The following is a 15,296-nucleotide window of genomic DNA, read 5'->3' as shown; positions in this document are numbered from 1 at the left end:
TTTGTTTGTGTGTCGACTTGTGTAAGTTGAATTCCAACATTTGGATGGTCCGCCAACCACTTCCAAATATTAATGATTTGTTGTCAACCTTAAAGGGAGCAGCTGTATTCGCTACGCTTGACATGTCAGCTGCATACCCTCAGGTGGAGTTATGTGAGGAATCCAAGCACTTAACTATGTTTGTGATGCCAGAAGGGGCATTCCGTTACAAACGCATGCCTTTTGGATTAGCCTCTGCATAATTTGTATTTCAGAGGCTAATGAATAATCTGTTCAAGAAGGTGGCTGTGGTATTGTGTTTTCAGGACGACTTACTGATTTATAGAAAGAATGGCAGTGAACATGATGAGAGGTTAGAAGGCGTGTTGGAAAAATTACAGAGTTCAGGTTTGATTTTGAAGATAATAAATGCAAGGTCTGATGGGATGGCGAGGTTTATTTGGGGCTTCATGTGTCTAATAAGGGTCTCAAACTTAAGACGAAGATATTAAGAGCGATTGAAAAGGCCTCTGCACCTAGTGACAAAGATCGTCTTTGGTCGTTTTTGGGATTGATTGAGTATTATGCAAAGTTTGTCCCACATTTTGCATCCAAAGCTGTGAGTTTGTCTGATTTTTCCACAAAAAAAAGCAAAGTCTGTTTGGAGTGAAGAGTGGTGTTTGAGTCTGTCAAGAAAAACTCAGTCTCTGCTCAACCCTTGAAACCGTTCAACACATATGACCAATGCATCATCACAGCTGATGCTAGGAATGATGGTCTCTAAGCAGTGTTGATGCAAAGGTAATGAGTAACTCATTGCATTTGCATCAAGGGCTCTCCCCGTGACCGAACCAATTTGTTTCACCATTGAAAAAGAGGCACTTGGTTTGTGGTGGGGAGTTCAATATTTTAAGATTTTTTTTCTGGGGTAGCTAATTCATTCTTCGTACTGATAACAAACCATTGGTGGAATTATTTAGTGACAGTAAGGGTGGAAGGGCTGCTCCGCCTATTTCTAAATGGCAGTACTGCATGCAAGGGTATCAGTGCAAGTTACTGAATGTTTCAGAGGACATTTTACTTATACGCTTACTTGCTAACACCTCCTTGTTATGTGGTCACAGTTATTTAGCCGTAGTGCGCTACCTACTGCTTTTGACATAAGGGTACTTACAGATTGATCTGAAGGGTAAGATACCTACTCTCATATTTGGAGGTTTCTTCACCCAATTCATGTCTGTGTCATGTCTTGTATGTCCTAAATAAGTGTTATTTGTTGCTTTCACATCTATGTATGTACTGCTCCACTTTACTGTGACTGTTTGCACGAGAAAAGGCATGAATAAATCTACCCTTAGGAGACGCAAGCACGTTGTGTGCTACTTGAAAAGCACCTTGTGATTTATTATAAAAACTGGTCTTTCTATATTTTATCCAGATTGGACAATCAAATAACAAAGTGATTTCCTATAGCCAAGTACCTGGCACTACCCATCACATCCTAGGTGTAAGGTAGGGATCTTTTTAGGTCCTGAGGAAGCGCCAGGGATCCGGTTGGACCAACAGGCGAGCAACATGTTGACCTGACCGCACCCACTCATCAAGGTTGTCTTGGTCCATTGAACCCTTATGATAGCCTCCCTTTATTGATTTTAGTCAAGGCAGCCACCACATTAAACACCGTTTAGTATTCCTTAGCTAGTTTTAATTTGACTCTTTTCGCTTTACTTTTTGCACCCACTCCCCTCTACAAATTTTGCGTCCTCACAGATACATGTATCATATTGGCTAAAAATGTAAAGATCTCCGATAAAGAGCTCCTTTGCGGGGCCTGAAGGGCATTGCAGCGCCAGCCCTATGAGGAGCACGCCCTACGATGAAGCATGACATCCTTTCGGATGGGTGAGGGCACCAAAAAATATTGTTTAGGCTCCCCTAGGATTCCCCAACCGCTTCTTCTCTCTCCTTTTTTACTATAGGAACGGTCCCTCCTAATCTCAGGAAGCCACATAAATGCATGAGAACTGATGTGCCATGCTTACACTGAAATGTTCTGGAAAATGCAAATAGGCATAATCTTTTGTGCAGGTAGAAAAGTGAAGTGGTTTTGTCACTTTTTAATCCAAGCACTACTCCTTTATTGTGCAAGCAATAGTTTAATCCAAGTGACTCTGGACCACTAGAATGGTGCTTGAAATAGTAAAGATTTGTGATTCTCCTAATAACATGACCTGAGAATCTGGATTTCATTAAAGACATGGAGGCTAACAATATGCATTAATCCTTTAATGCAACTCACAAGCAGCCGCTTACATCATAAAAGAAGAATTAGAATGCAGTGACATCATGACAACCATATAAACCATGAACAACAACAAAGCTGCCTCTTTTAAATGTAATGAAGCAAGGAGAGAAACAGGAACTTCAAGATGAAACTTGGGCTGGAGAGAGAAGAAGAAGGGAAACGAAGCAAAGACCAGGAAGATCCGTTATGACAATGTTGTAAAGGTAATTTTACGTTCTTTCATTCATAATGTCTCAACAAATAAATGTAGCCTTAGCTCCTCCTTTCCTCTGTGAACCTGGTAATCCGAGTACTGCGTGGGAAGATTGGATTGTCATGTTTAATAACTATATAGAGGCATTAGATGGAGAAGACTTTTCTCCCAAAAGGAAGAAAGCACTGTTAATGACCACCTTAGGGAAGGAACGACAAAGATTATTCAAGTACTTACCTCAAGTTTTACCTTCTGGTTCGCAATCTCCTTTAGATGAATTCAAAGAAGCAATTGCTAGGCTTGAGACAAGATTTGCAAAGGAAGAAAATCTTGTTCTAAACAGATACAAGTTCTACAAAAATAGACAACATGAAGCAGAAACTATTGATGATTTTGTGGCTCGGTTGCGAGAGTTGTCAGTGAAGTGTAACTTCGGGCAAATGACTGACAAACATATACGTGACCAACTTATTGTTCAGAGTAACAATCGTAAAATACAAGAGAGGCTTTGGGCGGCGAACAACCCAACCTTAAAAGTTGCAATTGAACTTGCTAAAATTGTTGAAGAATCAGAAAAGTGTATGTTAGAATTACAGAAAAGTGGTTTGGACCAGAGTGTAACAGAAGTATCTCACAAATCTGTAATTAATAGTGATAACAGTGATAATGAGAGTGGAGCTGTTGCAATGGTTAGGAAAAAAGGGTATGTTATGCAAAAAAAAAATATGAGTCAAGGCTATAACAAATGGCAAACCAGGTGTGTTCGAGGTGTGGAAGTAACACTCATAGTGCTGATGCAAAGTTTTGTTTTGCTAACAATAAAGAGTGCTTGAAGTGTGGCAAACTCGGTCATTTTGCTAAAATGTGCAAAAATAAGATGAATTGGAGAGTGACTGTAGTTAGTGAACAACATGAGTTAAAGCGTGATGCAAACAAAATTCTTGTTGTGGATGATACTGTAATTAGCCTGGAAAATAGAGAGAGACGTCCTAAAGCTGATTTTATCATTGATGGCAAAGACATTAGTTTAATGGTTGATTGTGGTTCTAAATGGACGATTATTCCTATGTCTTTGCTGAAGCAAGTGTGGGGAGATAGGATCTTAGTGTCTTCTGACATTCATCCAAAGGGCTATCAGGGCGAAAAGATTGATTTAGTTGGGTATTTTGAAGGAGAAATTTGTTTTAAAAACAGATTGATTCATGGAAAGGTCTATGTTTCAACTGATGGTCCAGCCATTTTGGGTTGGATGCATCAATTTGACCTTCACATTATAATCAATCCAAGGGCTGTTGAACCTGTTTTGGTTGTTGATGATCTTAACACTGATGACATTCTTCACAGTTATCGAAATGTGTTCAGAGACGAATTGGGAGAATTACAAGGGTATCGTCACAACATTTTACTAAAGGAAGGTTCCATCCCTGTACAGCATAAAGATAGAAGAATTCCATTTGCTGTTAGAAATGATGGATGTAAATAGGAAACCAAAGATTGCCGCCGACGTCTTGCGTCTTGCATAGTGACGTCACAGGGTCAAAGTTGTACGTGATGATAACGCTACAGTCAGCGCATATTCCTCTTTGTTGCCGTGACGACCATTGCCATATGCGTCACAGAAGTTCAATCCATTGGTCACTAGGCAACAAAAGTGCCGCACTACCAACAAAGCACAGTGCTCGAGCGCGCACGTGAAGAAAGTTTCAACGCTCACCTTTAAATTATTTGAAAACGTCTCCTTTTCTTCCGAAATTTGTCGAAATGGAATCAGTTTTAAAATTGAAAATTTTCTACAAACCGTAGCACGCTATGGATTCTCTCTCGATGGTTGTTGTGTCCGTTTTCTGTTATTTTCTTTAAATAGCCCGCTGTGATCATGGAACAGCTTGGCAGATTCTTCGTAGGTCTCTCTTCGCCAAAATGTTGTAAAGGAAACATGTTGTAAACGTAGGAACTTCAATGCAAATACTGGAGTTTATTCACAGCACAGAAAACGAGTGAACAAGCCACCATCTGGCCAAGCTCCAACTGTCTCTCACAGAATGCCCTACATAACATCGGTAGGTAATACATAGCCAGAGTTCTAATTAAAAGACACAAAGGAAAGACCAACCCATAAATAAGATAAAACATATTTACAACAGACGAGTTATCTGAAAAGAAAGTAAAACATTAGAAGGGCTCTTTACAAAGAAAGAGTGCATATTGTAAACAACAACAAGACTGAAACAAATTAAACATTCAATATTCAACAATCATGAGAATATAAATATAAGTACTCGGTCCAGGGGAGGGACGGGTGGGATAATGTTAGCCTCCATGTCTTTAATGAAATCCAGATTCTCAGGTCATGTTAATAGGAGAATCGCAATTTCATTACAAGACAGGAGGCTACATTATGCATGTTGGTAGCCTTGAAGAACAACGTCGGACATATGTTCAATAGGTTTACAATAATGATGAGCAAAAGTAGAGGCATTGAACCAATCAGCAGCTTTAAGGATAACATCCAACTAACCACCAGACCAGAAGGACTTGCTAGCCATAGCCCCTCTGAGAGAATGAGCTTGAAATTTGGAAAGGTCAATACCAGCAAAGCTCATAGCTATCTTAACCCATCTGGCAATAGATCAGGAGGAGATGGGTTTAAAAGGTTTGACAAAAGAAATTAGAAGTTGATTGGCATGAGGAGGGCGAAGGTCTTTCATTCTGGAATCGTATTCTTTCATACAATCAACAACTCACTTTTTGCAGTAGTCAAAACGAGGGTAAAAAATAGAATCTGACATGGGTTTAGTCCTCCTAAAGATTTCAAACTTAACACCAAACATGTCATAGCATCTTTTAGAAATATGAAGAGATTTAACGTCAGATACTGTACGACAAGAAATTAAGCATAAAAGGGAAGCAAGTTTAATGGAAAGACATTTCCTGTTAAGAAGAGAATTATCAGTCAATGAGCAAAAAAGGTCAAGCAGAAGTTTAACGTCCCACAGAGATTGGTATTTAGGCCTAGGAGGCCTTCTTAGTCTAATACTCTTTAAAACTCTACAGATAATATCATTCTTACCTACCGTCTTACCGTTGACGAGAGAATGTCCGGCGGAAATGTCTGATCTATAACAATTAATCGATCTGTAGGAGAGGCCGTTTGTCGAATAGTTCAACAATAAAAATTAACTATATTGACGATAGGAGCCTCCACGGGATCCAAGTTCCTCTCCATGCACCAACGAAACCATTTTTTCCAGATGTTATTATATCTTTAGTGAGTTCCTGGTGCCCAGGACTCTCCGAGGAGAGTGAGAGCTGATGACGAAAGTCCAGACAACTCGTTATATTGCCTGACACTTTCCAGGCAAGAAGTTTCAAACTCCCTGAAAGAACTAGGTGGTGATCTTCCCCGTTTGCGTTTAGAATCAGACCTTTCATTGCAGGAAGCAGGAAGGGAGTGTCGCCCGAAAGTTCCAAAGTTGTGGGGAACCACGCCTGAGAGGGTCAGAAAGGAGTTATCAGGACCAGGGAGCACTGGTCCTGTCTCACTTTTTGAAGAACCCTCTGAATCGTGGCAAAGGGGGGAAAGGCGTAAGGGTGAAGAAGAGACCATGGCTGGAGAAAGGCGTTCACTGCAAGAGCGCCCTGGTCTGGCTTCCAGCTGAAATACTGGGGAAGTTGGAAAGTTAATCTGCTGGCAAAAAGGTCCACATCGAATGGGCCCCAAAAAAGAAACGGAGAATTGAAAACGTTCCAATCTGCGGAAAAATTCCATTTCCCGGGGAGATATTCTGCCCTCAGAGAAATTTTGTGTTCCAAACAGAACATCCAAAGTTTCCTTGCCAAATCGGAGAGGTCTGCTGACCTCGTCCCTCCAAGGCGGTTGATATAAGAGACTGCGGAGATGTTGTCCATCTTCAGAACAACGGACCTGTCCTGAAGAGAATGTTTGAAACTCAACAGGGCATAAAGACCAGCAGTTAGCTCTAAAAAGTTTATATGGCGGGAGGACTCGGAAAGAGTCCAGACACCGCCTGTGTCCTGGTCGAGGAGACAAGCTCCCCAGCCATTAAGGGTGGCGTCTGACTCCAGGACAAAGTCCGGAGTCGACCCAAAGATAGCTCTTCCATTGCATGCGTCCAAATTGTCCAGCCACCAAGATAGTTCTAGCTTTGCTTGTTGATCTAAGGTTACAAGGTCGCCGACCACAGACCAGACCTGAGGGCATTGGCTTTCACTCTCTGGAGAGCACGATAGTTGAGAGGTCCGGGAAAGATAGCCTGAATTGAAGAAGAGAGTAAGCCCAGAAGTCTGGCCAATTCTCGAAGAGTGAGGTACTGCTGTTTTAGAGCAAACCTGATCTCCTTCCGAATCTTGGCGATCTTCTTGCTGGGAAGTAGGAGGAGACATTTGGAGGTGTCTATAGTGAAGCCTAGGATCTCTAGAGATTTGGAGGGTGTGAGAATGAAGCCAAGATCGTCTATGAGATTCATGGCGATCCTGAGATCTTCCAGGAGTCTGAGACAAGATGAGAATATCGTCCAGGTAGATAATGAGGCGGATTCCTTTCGCTCTCAGAAGAGAGACGATTGTCCTCATTATGGTGAAACACCAAGGGGCGGATGAAAGCCCGAATGGGAGAGCTTGGTATTGAAAGAGGTGATTGTCCCATATAAACTGGAGGAAGGGTTGATGTTCTTCCGCCATAGGGATGGTAAAATAGGCATCCTTTAAATCTAGTTTGACCAGCCAATCTCCCTGAAGAAGAAGGTCTCTGAGGAGGTGGATGCTCTCCATTTTGAAGTGTCTGTAGACTAGATACTTGTTTACCTCTTGAAGATTTATCACCGGTCTCCACCCTTTTTCCTTCTTTTGGGCTAAGAAAAGCGTGCTTACAAATCTCTTTTTAGACCAAGGAACCTCGATAATTGCGCCTTTTTGGAGCATAGAAGAGATTTCCTCTTTGACAATTTCTAAATGTTCCAAAGGAAGAACCAAAGGGGTGGGTGTATGTGTTTGACATGGAATATCTACAAAATCTATCTTGAACCCCTGAACTGTCTCGAGGACCCACGGGTCTCGAGTCAAAGAACTCCAAACGTGATAGAAGTGTTTGAGTCTTCCCCCGACCCTGGGAGGGAAAATAGGAGAAGAAAGACTTACTTGGAGGGTTGGTGTTGGCAGTTCCTCGGGTTGAGAAACCTCTTCCGTGAGTACCTCTTCCTCTCTGAGGGTAGAATTGTCGTTTGAAGGGGTAGAAACCCCTGCCCGCAGCCCCTCTGCCCCTATTGGATGAAAAGGGCCGGTAGTTGCCGCTGCCAGAAGAACGGCCCTTCTTCCGGCCTGTCCAAAAAGGTTAGTGGAGAAGACACGCCTCATATTATTATGGGCCTCGTCCAGGGCAGTGAAGGTGGAAACGTACTTTCCTATGGTCTTAATCATATCTTCACCGAAGAGGAGACCTTTGGGTTTGTTGGAAGGTTCTCTTTCGGTAAGGTCACCCAGCTTAGGGTTAATTTTATTAAAAATGGTTTTCCTCCTTTCATTATTGAGACCAGACAGACCTTGTCTTCGATGCAGGGCCTCGGGCATTCGGATCTCAGGGTATTTCGTGTCTCTCATTTCTTATCCATCTAGTAATAAACTTTGCAACATGATCGTGGGGAAACCATTTAGAACTATTCGGGTGGGAGATGTTATTTGGGGAAAACATTTAGCCACCCAAAGGGTAAAAAATGGCATCTCTAGAAGAGGGAGAGGAGTCAACCTCGGAATGGATATTAAGGTCCAAGTCATTCAGATCCGGCCATCCAGGTCAAGGACAAACTCGTCACAAGCGTCTTTGAAGGCTTCGTCTTCATCCGAATCAGAGCCTGCATCATCACATGCACTATTAACAATTGTGTCGTGAGGGACACCTGCAAGGTTCGTGCCGCTAGGGACACCCATCCTAATCGTGTCGCGAGGGACACCTGTACCTTTTGAGGCGCAGGGGCCTCCCATAGAACATGAGGTGCTAGGACCTCCCAGGTCAAGTGAGGTGCCACGACCTCCAATAGTGCCTTCACAATGCTTCACTTTTTTAGAAGATTTTGAGCATAAAGCATCAGGATCACAGGGGATGTTGTCAACTTGAAGGAATGGTCTCTTGGACGACATGACCTCCCTCAGCGTGTCCAGCATGCAGGACCTCATCTCCTTCTGTAAGAAAATCTTAAAGGAGTTATTTGCGTGGTTAGGGGAGCTAGCAGTAGCGTCATCCGATTCCAGATCAGACATGACAGGTAAGTAAGTTAAACTAGGATTGATTAAAATGTTAACTTATTAATAAGGTCTTCAAAATGCTCTTTTTAATTTTTTATATTAAGATATGTATATATATATATATTAATATTTAAATGTATTTCAAATAATTCTTAAAGAAAAATAAAGGGGCACTTAATAAATAATTAATATAACGGCTGGGCAAAATGTAGAAAAATAGATCAAAAAAAGGAGGGGAAACTCCTTTAAAAATCCGGAACTAGGTAGGGAATTGACCTCACCACCTTTTTTTTTTTTTTTTTTAAGGGGCGGAAAGAGTAAAAAGCGCACAAAAAGGACAGCGAGGGAACAGCTGATAGGCTTCTCCGGGAGCGGCTGGCAAGCCCTCGAGCCAGCCGCTGCGGGAGGATTAAATTAAAGGACCTTAAAAGGTAGGGCTGCCAAGGTCCGTTAATTACTTAGACGGGGAGAGACGCACCCACGAGGAAGGAGGAGCGTGTCTGAAATGCCAAAAGGGTAAATAATGCTCGAAGGGCAAAGACGGGGAAAAGCGCGCATATCACGAGGAAGCGCTCAAAATAATTGCGCGCTCAACGAGGAGAGGCGCATCGAAAGGACGGCGGAGCGTCCCGAGGACAGGTGGGAGCCCACACAAACTCGCATCGGTGAGGAAGGGAGGTGGGGGAGGGATACGACAACCATAAATTGGAAGTCGGGGGGGGGCGGCGGGGGGGGGGTGTTGAGGGTATAGGGAACCAGATCAGGTCTGGAAGGTTCACAATAAAAAGACAGGATTAATCTTAAACTTATTAATCATAGTAGCAGTAAGGAAAAACATTAAATAATGAATACGATAAAGAGTAAACAATATCAACAATCAATATAAATCTGCTTGCAGCCGCATTTAAAAGAGGCAGCTTTGTTGTTGCTCATGGTTTATATTGTTGTCATGCTGTCACTGCATTCTAATTCTTCTTTTATTATTTAAGCGGCTGCTTGTGAGTTGCATTAAAGGATTCATGCATAATGTAGCCTCCTGTCTTGTAATGAAGTACATGTGACTGAAAGTAATGACACTAAAAACAATTGCACACTTTGATAACCTCGACCAGTTGTCACCATTTATTCATGCCATGTAAGTGCTGGAGTCAAATGATTTGTGGCATGTATATCTTTCAAAGGCCAAGAGGTTCCCTCATTAATGCAAATAAGTAGGTTTAACCTACTTAGGCATTTGAAGGGGGAAGGATTGTTAACAACACATATCATCTGTTTTCTGCTTTGTTTTAATATGCTCTGTTTTATTAATGCCAGAGTCCTAACTCTAATAGCCAAACCTTATTTATTGAGGAAAAAGATCAAATTTCAAGGTATAGGTTGCATAGTATGCTTTTGTTTGCAGGTTTCAATTTAAAAAATGTTAGTAAAGCCTTTTCTGTTCTATTTAGATTATGAAAGGTTTCTTGAGCTGGAGCCAAACAACTCTGAAGCAGAAAATGAGCTCAAAAAAATTGCTCAGGTAAATAGTTTGATTTGTTCTAAAATTTATATATATTACTAACATGGAATTGTTTTTAGAGTTTCATAATTTCTTTCACTTTGTGATAAAATACAGCTAGGAAACTACAAAGGGCAGTAACAAACAATTGGCAGCAGAAAAGGGCAATGAAACAATGAAAAAAGACAAGAGATAAAAAAGAGACATAGGTGTCAGTACAATACCCACACTTTAACCGAGCAATTGTTGTGTGGTGTGTGTCCCCCCCGCCCAATTTGTGGTACTGCAGGGTGCAGTAATTAGTATGTGCATGGTTACTGCATCATTGAGTTTCCCTTTTGCACACCCTGAACCAGGTTTACCTTTCCTTGGTGCACAAAATTGAAACGTGAAAATCTGAAGGGCAAACACTCTTGAGGTGCAATTTATAATTGAGTTTGAATTACTGTTTGGATGCAAAGAAAAGTTGGCACTAAAATTGGATTTAACAAGGGGAATGGAATGGGCTTTATAGACTGTACAGTTCAAAAAAGTAAAGTAGTAAAACAAATGAGCAATAAAATCATTACTTGAATTAATTGTAGGAGACAGAGTCAAAGTAAGAAGACAAAGAAAATTCTAAATACAAGTTATGGCCTTGGAGTGTTCTTGGAATTAGCTGGAAGCTTGAGCTCAAAGGGCAAAAGACATTTAAGATTCCCTCTTAGTTAATCACACCCTTATGAATTGCACTAAAACGTTGAGAAACTGAGAATAGTGCAGTTGAGTTTTAAAGAAATAAAGTTTTGTTCTAAGGGATACTTCCCTGTGCCATACTGAATACTTAGTTTTGCAACCTAATGTGTTTGTGTGCTGGCAGGAGGCTCCATCTGATTCTATATAACAGCCTGTTGCTGCCTGTGGAAGTGGCAGTGTGAGCCCACATATAAATGTCACTTCTACACACGGACCTCTATTCCTTTCTTTCAGTGCCCTTCAATGGAGAACAGAAGCTTGTTACCTCCTTTGTCGGTTGTATCTACCCAAAACAAAATGTTGACAGTGTGCCAAGGGAACTGTTTACTCCCTCACCCTCCAAAAAACATTTTACATATGTAAATCACAGTTCCTCACAATATCTGCCTGTTGTGTCTATACTCTGGCCATGCGACACAGTCTTCCATATATACCTGGAAATGATCAGGGAGCTTGAAGGAAAACTCTGTGTTGCAGAACCCAAAAAATGGGGTTGCTTGCATTCGAAACTACAGAATACTCTTGCTCCAAGTTATGGGGCTGCTCCTGTGCCAAGTACCTGTCTATCTCCTAATCTTTGAATACGTCAAAATCCAGATCATGTCCAAGTAGACTAAGCTGGATTCATACCCCCTTTCACCACTCCTGCACAAGGGAGAAGCCACATAGTCAGTACTCCAAAGACCCAACCCTTGACTCCAAGCTAATTGCAAGGGTGGTTGTAGCCACCCCGAGTTTATATGGCTCTGGCAACCCAGCAACAGTTTGAGGCCTTCAAAGAAGCAAAGCTACAGGTTTTCAAAGCGATGCTGCCTTCCCCATTGGCCTCCAGTTGCACGTTTGACGTTAGGGCTTTCCATGGCCCTCTTAACCTGTTGGGCTCCTTTCCAGCTCTCTGCTGGCGCCAGCCCATAACTCCACTCCAGACCCAGAGGCCACCCTGGTCTTGATCTCCCCAGCCCTGGTCCTGACTCTAGCGGCTCCCGTTCCATAACTGTTAGCTGAAGCTTATCTCTGATCCCACTCTGATATCGGTCCACAATAGGCCAAACAATGTCTTACTATGAGATAACCATAAAGAGTCCCCAAACTGAGATGATCCCCTGCTTCTTCCTAGACGCATCATTTAGGCATGATGTTGACGCTGAGGAAGCAGCCATCTTCTGTCCCAGAGTGTCCCTCTCCTCATACAAATACTCGACTATAACTTAAAAATGCTAGTGGCCTAGACACTTTGTCTCTGACCAAATTAGAATCTCCATCAGGACCACCGTCTGAGAAAAGTACTTTCTTTGAAATGGTTTTCCGCAGAGGGGCAAAAGTATTCCTGGATCTACAATTACTATCTGTTGAGACAAAAAGTAGCCTGGGCCTGCTACATCAGAGCGCTTGCTGCCTTTTAATGAGGCCTTAATGGACGCTTTGATGGCATCATAGAAAAAGCAGACTTCAGCTACCCAGCATACTCACCGCTGTGTGGGTCATGCCATGGATGGACACCAGTGTTGTGATCAGGCATTGTGACTGGATACAGGCCACAGAGTTCTCAGGTGACATTCAGACATCCCCGATGCGCAAACCTTCTGATAGTTCGACTCTTCGGAGAGAAGCTTACTCTGCTTTAGAGTATTTTAATGACAGTTGTGTTACTGCATACGCTCTAGTGTTAACTTCACCGGTCTGTTGGTTTCACCAACAATAATGAAAATTCTGAAATGACTTACAAGGTGTACCTTCTTGCTAGTCTCAGGCCTCGTAACACGTACCACACGAATCCTTGAATTTTTGTGGCTCCAGAGGACATGGTGGAAGCTGGTCATGGATGACGCCAAGCACAGCAATCCTGCCACAACAACTAACACACCATTCTGATTTACCCTTTGAGGAGTATGCTTAGCCTGTAGGGGGCAGGATGCGATTTTTCCTACATAGCTGTAGAACTAAAGCTTCAGAACAGTGGATGCTACAAACTGTTCAGAGGGGTTACACCATTCCCCCTCGACCCCCCCCCAGTCTTTACAGTAGTTCCATATTGTTGGAACCTAAATATGTCAGGTCACCTAGGGTAGCCTGGCCTAGGGTAAGACACTATCACTAGAGGCATATGTGTGAAGGTTGCAAACCACCCAGCAGTAAACCAACGTAATTTCACTCAAAAAGGACGCTACACCAATGTTTGGAAAAATATGGATTGCTTTATAAAAATAATTAGGTTCTTCTGTATATCTCTTTTCTTTTTACACCAATATTTCTCCTTATTCCTTCTCACTTTGCTTAACAGATAACATTTACAATTTCATTTCACATTCCATTGGTCAGTTTCATTACAGTTCAATATGGCTTCCTTTACATTTACTTAACAGTGCTACACATTTAATGAAGAAGGAAAGAGTTAAAGAGACCAATCTATGCTGTATTCTCATTGAACAATGGCCTCCTAGAAGTATTTCCAGGAGCTCACACCAATGATTTCCTTAACTTTTAACTCCCACCCCGTTTCAGGGCTACTGGATAAGTAATATATCCTGCACTACATTCCTTGTGCAAGGAGACTACCACTCCGTCTCCAAACAGGTACTGTCCTCTCTTAGCAACTCCCAGAGGACTTATTACTGAGGGAGAATTCCCCTCTACCCCCGTTTATCTGGCGCCTTCTGCTCTGAACTCGTGTAACCACCCACAGCGGCTTCCTCCTATTAAAACAGGCAACCCACTGTTACCACGAAGGGAAACCTCTGACCCTGCATCAACGGAGAGGTGTAGTTCACTCGGCCGATACCGGCCAACTGGGTTACTCAGGGGCACCCCTTCACTCACTGGCTGCTGCTGACTTACTCACAGCCCTTATTCAGCAGGGCTGCCGGTGTGCTTGGGGCGGATCCCACTCTTCCAGTCACCCGACAATCCTCTTTCACCTTTTCCCCCCTTTCCGCCACCTTACTTGGCTGATTTGACACAGGGATGAGGCAAAGTCCCTCCTGGTTCGTACTCTGGCTGGACCTCTACCGGACTACGGGTTCTCCGCACTTGCTAGAAGGACGAAGGAAGGCCAGACGGGGGCTGCCGGTGAAGTACTCTCCCGCGCTGCTGCCGTCGTTCCTTCGTTGTCGGCGCTTCCGCTCCTGCGCGTCGGAGTAGTGTCTCTGTCTGGCAACGCCTCAGAAGCCCGGGGTTCCAGGACACTCCCCGGCCTGCTCACGTACAGCGCCAATCCTCACACAAGGCCGGTATCACGGAGCCTGCGCAAGACTAAGCGCTCCTCTGCTCATGCGCGCCGCCTGCCACTACCACAGTCAACGCCGGACCCTGTGACTCGCTTGAATCTCCCTCAGATCAATCGGTAAGGGGATCTGGCGAGGAGGCAAGAAGCAGGGAAGGAGCTTCTTTCAGACAGCGTCACTTAAAGCAGGGGTTGCAGGATTCACAAGGGCCAGTCAGTGTTCCACCAATGCCTCCAGCTACCAAGCCTTAGCAAGAGGGTTTGGTCAGGGATGAACGGGGGAACGTCTCCTTGGAGAGGCTGCCTATTCCACCGACAAACTAACTTCTCCTAGCGCGTCCACCTCCTCTCACCACCGCCTCCCTCCTCTAGCTCAACAGTCTACACAAAATGGCTTCCTGACCCCTACCCTTATATAGCCTATCCTTACAGGGTCCAGTAAGGTCCAGAAGGTACTGGAAGGCCTAATACTAACCTATGGGGCACTCTAGGGGACTGACAGTTGTGGCAGTTAGAAGCCACCATTTTGTTGAATTAAGGAAATTCCTGTCAGGAAGGGCACCTAAACTGAGGTGAATGATTATGAGGGTAAAGGAGCACCTATCCCCTTGACCAACACCTTGAAAAATCTAGTGGACACAAAAATAATTAAAGGCATGAGGGGCAAAAAGGGGACAAAATAAATAATATATTGGAGGGACTACGCAAAAAGTCAGACAGGTCTAACACATATGAATTGTTTTTGTATTGGGGCGGTCACCGGGGAGATCAGAGTGAAAACTCCACATCAGTCTTTTGGAGCTTTGTGTGATTTTTTTGGCCCTGAAAGCCTTTCTCCCATCTAACAAGTGGAGGCCTCTAAAGCGCCTAACAACAACAAATTTGCCATGTTGTACAGTGCAAACAGCACAGTGTGAGGTATTGAACCTTGTGTCGGGAAGGACCTTGGACATGGTTAGGCCTTGATGGGATCTCTCTTGTAGCTAACCATCGGGTGGGAATCCTCAACACCTGGGCGAATGACCTCAGGAGGCAGCACCTGGCAGAACACAAATGGCTTTTTCACCCTGAGGTGTCTCAAAACATCTCCACTCAGAAACACAGTGTC

At 43.4% G+C, this 15,296-nt stretch overlaps 1 protein-coding gene across 10 annotated transcripts in view; it reads left to right on the top strand.

Moving 5' to 3' along the window:
* RPAP3 (RNA polymerase II associated protein 3) overlaps positions 1 to 15,296 on the top strand; it is a 286,980-nt gene that overhangs the window by 80,444 nt on the left and 191,240 nt on the right. For all 10 annotated transcript variants that reach the window (XM_078675415.1, XM_078675461.1, XM_078675426.1 and 7 more), the window contains one exon: positions 10,184 to 10,254. In XM_078675415.1, coding sequence (XP_078531541.1) covers positions 10,184 to 10,254 — 71 coding nt within the window. The remainder of the gene's footprint in view (positions 1 to 10,183; positions 10,255 to 15,296) is intronic.

This window comes from Lissotriton helveticus, chromosome 1_1 (assembly GCF_964261635.1).
Source record: "Lissotriton helveticus chromosome 1_1, aLisHel1.1, whole genome shotgun sequence".
Lineage (NCBI taxonomy): Eukaryota > Metazoa > Chordata > Amphibia > Caudata > Salamandridae > Lissotriton > Lissotriton helveticus.
This window is presented reverse-complemented; position numbering and strand designations above follow the sequence as displayed.